The 12,091-nt window shown below is 41.3% G+C and overlaps 1 protein-coding gene across 1 annotated transcript; it reads left to right on the top strand.

The window, feature by feature from the left end:
• The first annotated feature begins 3,849 nt into the window (after positions 1-3,849).
• On the top strand, positions 3,850-11,425 carry serinc2 (serine incorporator 2). The gene is made up of 10 exons (XM_035681509.1): positions 3,850-3,987; positions 6,016-6,177; positions 6,470-6,657; positions 6,801-6,880; positions 7,563-7,700; positions 8,583-8,752; positions 9,012-9,102; positions 9,247-9,400; positions 10,075-10,287; positions 10,361-11,425. The coding sequence occupies exons 1-10, from the start codon at positions 3,949-3,951 to the stop codon at positions 10,497-10,499; spliced, it is 1,374 nt and encodes a 457-aa protein (XP_035537402.1). The 5' UTR covers positions 3,850-3,948; the 3' UTR covers positions 10,500-11,425.
• The last annotated feature ends 666 nt before the right edge of the window (positions 11,426-12,091 follow it).

The raw sequence follows: 12,091 nt of genomic DNA, 5'->3' as shown, positions 1-12,091 counted from the left end.
CAGAGACACAGAGACACACACACGCACACGCACACACACACACACACACACACACACACACACAGGTTAAAGACCTATTTCAATAAAAAGCACGAGGGATATGAAGGAAAAGCAGCAATGGTTCAGTTTCATTCTGTAGTTGTTACACAGGGTTTCCACTCTTTCAACAAATCACTTTTCCAGGACTTTTCTTGACAATACAGGACAGCTGGACACTTGTTAACAACGGTGGGCAGCGTTTATGAGTCACTGACTTTTGTGGCGTGCTCGGCTGTTATAGCTGATTATTCTGCTGCAGTCTCTGACTAATTGGCTACAGTTAATTACAGTTAACGTTAAATTTAAAACTTTTTAAAAAGTCTATTAACAGAAAAGAAAGAGTAAAAGTGTTTGTGGCATGTATTTATTGACCACAGCAATAAATCTGATCATTATCAGGCTGTATGCGAGTAGATTTAACCGTCTACAGCATTTTCAAAAAAAACATAATTAAAAGGGAGCGTTTTTCTGTTCCGCTTTGTGTCTGGTAAACCCGCTTTCAAGTGCCATACAACGTAGTTTATCCCACCAACAGAACAAAACAACAGCATCTAAAATGGGCTAAAATACAATTATAAATGACAGTTTTTCAGGACAACATAAATTATTTCCAGGAAATGTCGTCATTTTAATTAATATCCAGATGTTTCCATGGCTGGAAAACTTGTCTCTGAATGTCCAGGTTGTCCAGGATGTGTGGGAACCCTGGTTACATCACGTTAACTTCATTAATCCAATCAATATTTCAGACATTTTAAGGCCTAAACCTCATGTGTGTGTTCACTTTCAAGTATTTATCGTCACTGTCTGTGGAGGTAAATATGAAATATTTCCTGATGTGATTCAATAACTGAGACTCACCCAGTGGCAGATGAGGGCTGCTCAGCACAGAGGCGGCACAGTCGACCAGAACCTTGGCGGCCGCCAGCTTCACCTCCACTGGCTGCTCCTCGCTGCAGCAAGAGCACAGCAGCGCCCCCCACTGGGCTAAACACGCCTCTGCACTCGCACCCTGGACAACATTATTGATCAGAAAAAAAGAACGTATATAAGAAGAGAGCATTTTTAATAAATCAGTTTAATGTTTAATAGCCAAGCGAGGGAGCTGCGATCTGCATCTAAATCCTACACACTGGTCCTTTAAGAAATGAATATAATCAGGCAGAAGGAGTAGATGCCTCTTAAAGATTTTAATACAGATTTTTTTTTTTTTTTGCATAACACACACATCAGACATGATTGTTCCAAATAATTTGTATGTATGTCTTAATACACGTCTGGAGGGGATTTTTAAGTTCTGAAAAACAACATAACAAAACAAAAAAACAGTGAGGCTAAGTAATGGCTTAGTTAAACCAAGTTTAATGCACAACTCACAGACCAAACAGGTCAAGTTCATTTCACTGGGTCTATGAACAGAACAAGGTACAGCAGAAGGCAGACAATCAGAACAAGAGCCCAGATCCAAAGAGGCATAAGCTGGCAGGAAAGTGTCCAAATATGGAAAGGATAAAAAACAAACACACAAAAAAAGGCAAGGCAAAATAAGCAGATGGTTGGATGGCACAACAGATAATCTGCTGGAATACTATGGGGAGCAGATGAGGGAATCAGGAGCATGTGTGCAGGTGGATGATGACAAATGATGGAAGGACTACTGCTGGACAGGAAGGGAATAACAGGCTGTAGTACTCCTCTGATTTAGCTTTGCGCTAACACTGTCGGACTCATGATGGACAGTTTTCAATAGGATCAATGCAGCAGAATCAGAATTATTGTCTTTATTTTTGTCCATGGATTCTTCCTTGTCAGAGCCTGGCGCCTACATTACCCACAAAGCAACGCAACCGCCAGCAGTTCCTTTAGAGATTCAGGTGTGTTAGCAGACTGCCCCCTGACTCAAGTGACATCGCTGGAGGACATTTATCAGACTTCCCCTTCGCTCCTCTGAAGACACAGTGAGTGTCACAGTTCATCTTTAATGACCGTCAGACTCCCAACAGAGACAAACATCAAAAAACCTTATGGATTGGCTGTGACCTCGACAGTCCAACCACACCGAACAGAATCAGGTTTAAATGGTAAACACACCTAGTATCCTGACTGTTACACTGCTGTGTTTATTCATTTAAAAATAAAGTATACAAAAATGATCTAGTCTTCCTTCAGAGCAGTGGTTCCTTACCTGGGGGATCGCCAAAGCTTCACGAGGGGTCGCGAGGTCTTCTTGATTTTAAGGGGTGTACAAAAACGAAAATATACACTGTAGGCCTATTTCTCAGCATTTGGTTCATTTCTGTGAAGAAAAGTCCATTTAAAGGTGAAGTAAACCAATATTTTTAAAGTTTAGATTATTATTTAAGATCTAAACTTTAAAGACCTGAACACAAACTATATTGACAGAGCCTTCAGTTTCTCATAAACAGCCTCGTCCTGCATTAGAAAAGCATGCAGTTAAAACAAGCAAAGAACTGATAGAACAATGAGAAGAAAACACTGAAAAGTGAATTTCTCAAAAAGGAAACCTATTAAGTCTGTATGATTGATAAAAATGATTAAAAAAAGATATAGACTTTCATAGAATTGGGTAAAATTTACTTAACAGGAAATAATCTGCTAAAAATCCAATGTATCCATATCACTCATTTTACACAAACGTCCTGCAGTTAGTGAGTGAGTTCACTGTTTGGGTTCATTGTATATTGTTTAATATAATATGAAATATGTCACTTGGTCAGGGGTCGTCAGTTTACTGAATGATAGACAAGAGGTCTGTTAAGGTAAAAGACGTAAGTGTGAATCCGTATTACTGAGGCAAGCAACTGGAAACAACATGACTATAATATCCTTGTAATAAATATCCTGGCACAGACTTCAGAATAGTGCACACACCTTGCTCAGAGTGGTTATTATAGGATATAAAGCTTCAGTATGAAATGTTTTAATTTATGAAGAAGAACAATAACAACATATCTCCAGTGGGGAGTAAAGACTGTAGCACGCTGGCTGATTTGCAGACTTTAATACTAACCAGTTTGTGTTTCTTAAATTAGAATAATATGAGATGCTGCAGGAGGCAAAAACTCAACAAAGCCACAGTAATCACAATTTTGATTTCCACAAACACATCACGAGACCTAACAAGGTGAAAAACGGTAGAAAACACAATACAATTAGGAATAAATAAAATACATTTCATTACGATTGCAACTAACATTGATTACAACAGTGTATTAGGACATAAGGGTTTGTCATACAGTAAATAGCAAAAACCTTCTATCTAACCTTCAACACTGAGTTTTTTCCATCATGTTGACTTTTTTTAGCCATTGTTTAGTGAAATATGTGGTCTAAACATTTTACATAATAAACTTAACTTGAATTTTTTGAATTTACTTGAACTACATAAATATACTGTACTGATGGTTTCGCTTTTGCGCATTAACATCCAATTGGTCAAGTTTTTGGAGTGACGGCTCACTAGGCCAATCACAGTCTAGGTGTTGAGTCAACAAGCAACAGTTCATCTGCACAGCCCTTTGTCAAGGGAACTCATTTTCTTTCCCCGAATTTACCCAAACAATGCCGGAAATAGATAGAATAGAATTTGCCTTCAAAATAAAACTGAGAACGTCAACGCATAGCACGTGGATTCGTCGCATTCCATATTGATATTTACCCCAAAATTACATAATAAACAAACTGAAATAGTGTCATATCCCGTTATTGTGCATACCATATTATATTTCTGTACGTGTATGCGTGAGAAAGCTTTTATTTTGAAGCAACTAGACAGATTTCCGTGTCTTTTTTTTTTTTTAACTAACTTGACATCGCCATCTTGACTCAGTTTCTTCCTGAAGTTTTTAAGCTTTTAGGACTTTCTTCAGAACTGTGGATTAAACCAAAATGGGTGCTTGTTTGGCAGTGAGTTGCCTTGCCAACTGTGTGAGTATACATTTGCCGGCTGTGTTGTTGCTACACGATAAACGTAAACTTAGTATTTCTTACAGTTTCTTGCCTAATTTACCTAGCGTTGGGTTCACGCGTTGTTTAGCCAAGGCAACATTACGTTATGTTATCGAAACGTCAAACTAGCTTTTAGAATCAGACATTTTACTGCTGCTATAAGCAAACATATGTAAACGTGTCATGTGACATATTTATTCAGGAATAATTAAATACTAGTTAGTTGTTCAATTCGGCGTATCTCACTATTACAAACCAGGTAACCTAAGACATTAAAGTTACTTAAATTTGCTCTGACGTATTTGCGTTTGTTAACCGTCCTCCACTGCTGAAAGTAGTGACAATAAGGCACCAGTCATTTAAAGTGAACAAACCTGTGCCAACTTCGTTTATTGAACGTTAAACCCAAGTTAAGTTAACTCTTAGACCACCCCGGAAATGTTTTCGCACAGTGACGTTTCTACGAGGCGATATAACGTTACAAGGTGGCAGTGAGTTGCCAGATTTCTGAATAGAGTTTGGTGTGCTAGCAGTGGCGTATGTGAGCCGCCCTTTGACGTTATTTCCAGTTCTCTTATAAAATAATCCGTCTGTTATTGTTTTGGAGTTACTGTTGTCAGTGAGAAATATGCGCAGCGTGAAGCGCTATGTGACGTCACACCCATCAGCAAGGTGTTTTTCTAAAAAGGCAATTTCCGGGTCTTGCTCCGGATCCTAGGTTACGTCATCCCCTTCGGAGGGCTGTCACTGTTTTGTTGCTCTGTGCTTGGTGTGTCCATCACATTATATACAATATATTTGACATGTGTATTATATTTTTAACACTGATAACGTCTAAATTAAGAATGTATTTGTAACACTTGAGTAAAACAGAAAAAAAAAAAATATATTTTTCAAATCTGACTCACCAAATCATCCCTGGTGAACACAGGGGTCTTGACATTTTCTGTTCATTCACTTAACATCATTCTTCTACAGAACTCCTTTTTTAAAAAAGAAGCTGTGAGGTTATTGAGGTTAGACACTCAGCCCTTTTTAGTTAGCAAAATAGAACATATAAAAGGCAGTTTATATGTGCACTGTACTTTTTAATATCCTGTGTTATTATCACTATGAGTTCTTTGTAATATTCTTTTGTTTTGGTGTTTTTGTGCTTTTTGTCTTGACGCACCGATTCTGGATATTTAGAGACTGGTTTTCCAGTCGTGGAAACACCTGGAAATGTATTCGAATGACCAAATATCCTGGAAAAAATCAAAGTTATCCTGGAAAATTGTAAACCTAGGTGCATATTTAGTTAGAATTAGTTTTAGAAACACAAACAGTTGATAGGATAAGCTAACATGTCAGTAAAGAACGAGTATTCTTCTGTCCGCTCAGAACAGCCAAGCACGTCGTCAGTCAACAAAGCGAATATCTGCTAAAACCAATGTTATCTGATACATCGGTACATCCCTGCTGATTATAGGAATAGAGTTATGTGTAAGAGTTGTTTGTTGCCCGGGCAGCAGGCCGCTCTGAACCATGGAAACAGGGATCCTGTCGTTACGGCCGCAGTGTTTACACCCAGGGCTTGTGTACTGTGGTGCACACTCACACTTAGTGAAGGATGGCTGAGCCCAGCTACAGTCTCCGCCTCAGCGCTTCACTCACCTCTGAGCCGCAGTGTGCATCTGAATCCTCTGATCCCGTTCACAGCGCTGGATAAGAAACGGAGAGGGGGGGGGGGATTTGTCATGATGGCAGCTCTAATCACAGGCCTGATTACTGCCACTGTAACTCATTTGTCTCTGCTTCTCTGGAAGCGTGCAGGAGCAGGAGAACGATTGTTGCCCCGGCAGCAGACACACTGTTATGTATTTTTTTATTTTTCTCAGTTCCACAGTCGTTGCAAGCCATGCATGCATTATCCTGATTATCCCACAGCCCAGAGCCCCGTCCCCGAGTTTCATCAAATATGAATCTGTACGAAGGCCTTGCTAATTCTCTCCCTCTTGTCTTCTCCAGGCGTCCTGTTTGTGTGGCTCGGCCCCCTGCCTCTTGTCATCATGCTGCCCGTCAACGTACAACTCCACCGTGAGCCGGCTGGCCTTCTCCTTCCTGATGCTGCTCGGGACTATGGTGTCCGTCATTATGATTCTCCCAGGCATGGAGGAACATCTTAAAAAGGTACATTAGATAAGACTAGATTAGATACAAGTTAATGCTGCATACTGGGGGGGGGTTGCATCAGACTCTTTAATAGGCACGGGTTTCATTTCATTTTATGGCCCACAGTTCATATCCAGTTCAAGCCAAAATAGGAAAATAATTCCGCTGGGTTTCATAAGGCTGTAACCCCGCGACAGTGACACTACAGAGCAGCCGGACTGGATGCTTGCATTATGATTGTTATTTTACAATTTGAATCCTTGCCTGCCCCCCCACCCATTATTTCCTTCGTGTGCGCCCACTCTGTCAGATTCCAGGCTTCTGTGTTGGCGGAACCACCATTCCCGGCATGGAGAACAAAGTGAACTGTGACATCATTGTTGGCTACAAGTCAGTGTACCGCATGTGCTTCGCCATGGCCTGCTTCTTCTTCCTCTTCTCCATCATCATGATCCGAGTGCGCAGCAGCAAGGACCCCCGAGCCGCCATCCAAAATGGGTTCGTACTGTGCACATCAGCGCCACAGTCCTGTGTGACGAAAGCATGCTGCACTCTGGTGGCCGAACATGGGGACTGCATCAAAAACAGAAAAAAACAAACTTGTTCTGTACATTCTGAGAGTAACTTTTTTTTCCCCTCAGTTTCTGGTTCTTTAAGTTCCTGGTGCTGGTCGGTCTAACTGTGGGAGCTTTCTTCATTCCAGACGGCATGTTTACGACAGGTATGAAGCTGACACACAGCTCACACACCTTCAAACGAATGTGCTACAATATGCTACTGCTTGGTTTGAGTGCAAAGCAAGTTACAATTAGGGCTTGATATTGAACCTCAATGTATCAAAGAGTGCCAATATGGAAGCTTAGATTTCGATTCTTCTATCAGAAAGTCTTTGTTTTAATCATTTTTAATTTTTAAAAATCATAACTTTAGTATATGTACGACTGCTTGCGTTTAGATTTCATTTTGACAGCTGTTGAAAAAAAGGGCTTTGTAGAGAAAAATAGGCTTTTGACAAACTTGAACAAACAAAAGTCATTTCCTGTATATTTTTTATTTTACTTTAGTTTTGTACAGTACAGAATATTTAATCTATATTTTTCAATTAACTAAAATGTTTTTCAAACCTAGTTTTAGTTTTTATTTCAGTTATAGTTAACTATAATAACCTTGATTATTGTCAGTTTGTGTTCATGTTAAATAACCACTTGTACCCACTCAAGTGAACGTTCAATTGTCAATTCTGATGTTCGTTAATAAATAAGCGAAACATCCGTTTATATAACGATGTCATCCTTGTTAACCTACAATGGCACACACTGTACGGAGAGCCTCTTGCTTTATGCTTTACAACTGTAAATGAGTGCCTAATAACCCTCTGAACAAATGAATCCTTTTGCTTTCAGTGTGGTATTACTTTGGCGTGGTGGGCTCCTTTATGTTCATCGTCATCCAGCTCATCCTGCTGGTGGACTTCGCCCATTCCTGGAACCAGTCCTGGCTGGAGAGGGCAGAGGACGGAAACCGCAAGTGCTGGTTTGCAGGTAGAAGGGCAGCACACCCTCCACTTATCACAAAGAACCTTTAAAGGTCCAGTGTTTAAAACATTTAGGAGGATTATTGTCAGAAATGGAATATAATATTCATAGCTATGTTTCTATTAGCGTACAATCACCTGAAAATAGGAATTGTTGTGTTTTTGTTAGAATCTACAGAAGGAGCAGGTGCTCTTCTACAGAGTCCACCATGTTGAACCACCATGTTTCTACAGTAGCCCAGAACACTGGCTCTAGATAGGACAGAGTTCCACTGCCACTATAGTTTCTCCTATACACTTGGAAGGCTGAGTTGTACTCAGATGGTTGCAATCTGCAACTTACTGCTAGATGCCACTAAATTTTACACACTGGTCCTAAAAGTGCAAGTATAAAATTCAGACCTGTCCAATCACAGCAACCTTTCCACAAATTTGACCAATCGTTGTAGTTTCCTGCACAAAACTTTGAGTCGCACATCACCAAACTCACTTTCTTGTATCTAGTTGTGAAGATGCAGACCATGGAGACATGTACACATCTTACATTTACCCTGTCCAGTGGGATTGTATTCTCACTGGAACAAGTTGCCTTTAGTTGCCTTTAGGAATTATACTAAAAACTAATAATACGGTAATCAAAATTGATTTTCAGTTTCTCCTGGAATGTCACAACATGCATCGCAATTTTTTTGAAAACTGCCAGAAAATCCAGCAATTTAGGCCACAACAATCCCAAAGAAAGTCTGCAAACTCCCAGAGGGACTGACATGTTTTTGTGTCTGTGTACCAGTGTAGTGATGAATCAATCAAACTACATAAGCTGCAGACGTAGGTAACACCGACTGAACTTGTCTAATGACTTTACCCTTTGCTCATGTTTTCCGCGCAGCTCTGCTTTCCGTCACCTTCATCAACTTCGCCTTGGCTTTCACTGCTGTTGTGCTCTTCTACGTGTTCTACATCCAGCCTGACGGCTGCACGGAGCACAAGGTCTTCATCAGCCTCAACTTCATATTCTGCATCATTGTGTCCATCGTGGCCATTCTGCCCAAAGTTCAGGTAAAAGCCAGATGTTATGGATATTTATGGACTGAGGCTACCTAGCTGTTGTTGCTGTATAATACTCCACTCTCAATGATGTATGTATATTTGCAAGAAATGAGAATACCTGCTTTTTGATGCTCAATCTACAAGACCAGCTAATATGGAAATAATGTGTCCCAGCCATGAGCCTTTGTTCTGAGTGAGGAATGTTTAGAGTTTTGTCTTACTGTCTGGCACAATGATTCATTTCTCGACTCATCCCGTGTCTCCCCAGGAGGCCCAGCCGAGCTCAGGTCTGCTCCAGGCCTCCCTCATCTCCCTCTACACCATGTATGTCACCTGGTCAGCCATGACCAACAACCCCAGTAAGTCCAACGAGTCACAACATGACTGCATTTTATCCAGAACTTGAAGCAGGATAATAGGAGGACAATAAAGGAACTCCCTGTGGCTGTAATAACAACTAGTTGCCCCATTGTCTGCTGTGAACTGTTTGTTTCCAACCTCAGATCGGCAGTGTAACCCCAGTCTGTTGAGTTTGGTCCAGCCCGCCAGCCCAACTCCACCACCAGGTCCTGCTCCTCCTAAAGAAAACGTCCAGTGGTGGGACGCACAGAGCATCGTGGGATTGCTCATTTTCTTGTTCTGCACTCTCTACGCCAGGTATTACCCTGTTACTGCTGGTTTTTAGGTTCCCTGTCATGGTCATGGCTCGCCTTTACAAGAAGACTGTAGACATTTAAATAACTTGAAACACTTAAGTGTTGCTGCAAGTTGCATCTTTTTCCTGCTGTCACAAACCGCACATTACTTCCCACCACTGACAGTACATATAATGCACAGAACTTCCAGGTCTGTGAAGTGAAGCCAACACAGAAGTGTCTTCTGCAGAACCTGCATTCTATGTACTGGCCAGTAGGGGGCAGCTCCATTGGCTCTTTTCAGAAACATATTTACTGGTGGTGTACTGTTTAGCTGTAATACCAGATTGTGTGTGACAAGGCGAGCCAATGAGAGCGGCTCAATTCGCAGTTCGTCACCTCCGCTGGCTCCGACAAACTGTCAACCATAACGCCAAACTCAAGGTTTAAAAACGTGGCCCACAAACCAATGGGTGACGTCACAATAGGTTCACACTTGATTCCCACGCCTCCTGGAAAACCCGGAAATTATAACTATAATTATGACTTCCAGTCATGAAAACACCTGGAAATGATTAAAATGACCCAATATCCTGGAAATAATCTGCATTGTCCTGGAAATTAGAGATATTTCAGATTCTCCTGTCATTCGTTACTGTATGTCAAGATGACTTCTCGCACTCTCACCCGCCACAGTATCCGCTCCTCCAACAACTCCCAGGTGAACAAGCTGATGCAGACTGAGGAGGGCCAGGGTCTGACCGCCGTCGAGTCCGTGGAGGGGGAGGACGGAGTCCGACGGGCCGTGGACAACGAAGAGGAGGCTGTCACCTACAGCTACTCCTTCTTCCACTTCAGCCTCCTGCTGGCCTCCCTCTACATCATGATGACCCTCACCAACTGGTACAAGTAAGTATCTGTTATTTGTCCAACTCTGCTAACTCCTCCAGACACTGACCTCTCTCTGTTCTCGGCTCATCAGGCCCGGGACCGATTACAGCATCATGCAGACCACCATGCCGGCCGTGTGGGTGAAGATCTGCTCCAGCTGGCTCGGCTTGGCCATTTACCTGTGGACCCTGGTGGCCCCGCTGGTGCTCCCCGACAGAGACTTCAACTAAACGAAGTCTGTCAACATGTGGCTGCCAGCCTCTTGCTATTTGCACCAGGATAGCTTTAGCTTTAAATCGATCTGTTTGATTTGCTTGCAACACCACATTTAAAATCAGCAAATGAAAGTTGAAATGAGCAAAAGAATCGTTTGAGTTGAGATTTAATCACACATAGCAGTTTTTCCACCTCAGGTTATTTTGTCTTTCCACTGTTACTGAGATTCTGATTGAGAGCACTACACAGCTTTTATTGGACGACACCAAATGAAACTTAGTTGATCCCTATGGGGAATGGATGTTTTGGCTTTGTTTCACTACATTAATGTTAATTGTTCATACTTTTTATATTGTTTCCTTTAAATCACTTGGATTCCATGGACTATAGCTGCAACTAACAATGATTTTCATTATCGATCATGAGTCAGTCATTTTCTCGATTGATTAGTTGTTTAATTCAGAAAATGTCAGAAACTGACAAAATGTTGATCACTGTCTCCCAAAGCCCAAGGTGACGTCTTCAAACGCCTTGTTTTGTCGACAACCCAAAGACATTCAGTTTACTGTCAGAGAGGACTGAAGAAAGCAGAAATCGAAAAGGTTTGATATTTTGGCTTTAAAAAATGATTTAATGTGATTCATTTAAAAGTTGACAACTAATCGATTGATCAACTAACCGTTGCAGCTCTAGCATGGACGTCCAAATCGTGCAAACTAGATTTTAGTTATGCATGTTATTTTTTTATTGCACCGCTTTGTTGTAGTGCTCAGTTTTATAACAGCAGTGCCTTATTATATGTTGCACACAAGTTATTCTGAGGGACCATTTTTGATATCTTTTACATTTTTGTTGTCAGTATAAAGTTTCTTTCTCAATATTCTGTATATTCACTTGTCATTATACTCAATAAAGTTGACATCCTGTTCAATGTCTGTAATCAGGTTTAGGCAACCCTTCTGTCCTGCAGGTGGGGCCGTTGGCCATCGAATTAGACCTTTTCTTTGTAGCCGGATTTCATTATGTAGAATGGGTTTGGACATATGTGGTGTGCGATTCCTAACCCTGTGTGATAACCTGCTCTTTTTATACAAACTACTTTGGGAATGGGCGCATTGGTTTTGTTCAGAAGTGGCAAACACAATGTCATCAAGCCCGGTCAGCAGGGATTTCCAAATGCTTCACTGCCCTCCCTCCATTAATCACATGATCCTGCTAAAATGTGATTTATTGTGTTCCTTCAATGCAGGATTCCCCAGTGCAACACACACACACACACATTTGGCAAGTAATGCAGAGGGAATGTGTTTTTCCCCTATCACAAGATCAGCATGAGCAGTGCGGCTGAACACAACACTTCATTATACTTCACAATATTCATTCAGGGCTTGTGTTGGGGAACGACGGCAAATGACGGAGCTCTAAAGTCCTGTTTGGTCTTATGGTGGCAAATCTCAGAGACCGTACCTTCAACACTACTGCCCACACACTCGGAATATTTCTAAAAACCCACTATGAGTCCCCCTGCTTGTTCTTCAGTCTCTCATTTGTGCCTTTCATATTAGAATTAAAACCCACTGATCAGGGTTCCCAGGCGTCCTGGAAA

The sequence above is a fragment of the Morone saxatilis genome, unplaced genomic scaffold, assembly GCF_004916995.1.
Source record: "Morone saxatilis isolate NCDOM2014 unplaced genomic scaffold, NCSU_SB_2.0 Contig9, whole genome shotgun sequence".
Taxonomy (NCBI): Eukaryota; Metazoa; Chordata; class Actinopteri; family Moronidae; genus Morone; species Morone saxatilis.
Note: the sequence above shows the minus strand (reverse complement) of the source record. Positions and strands in the feature narration are given on the sequence as shown.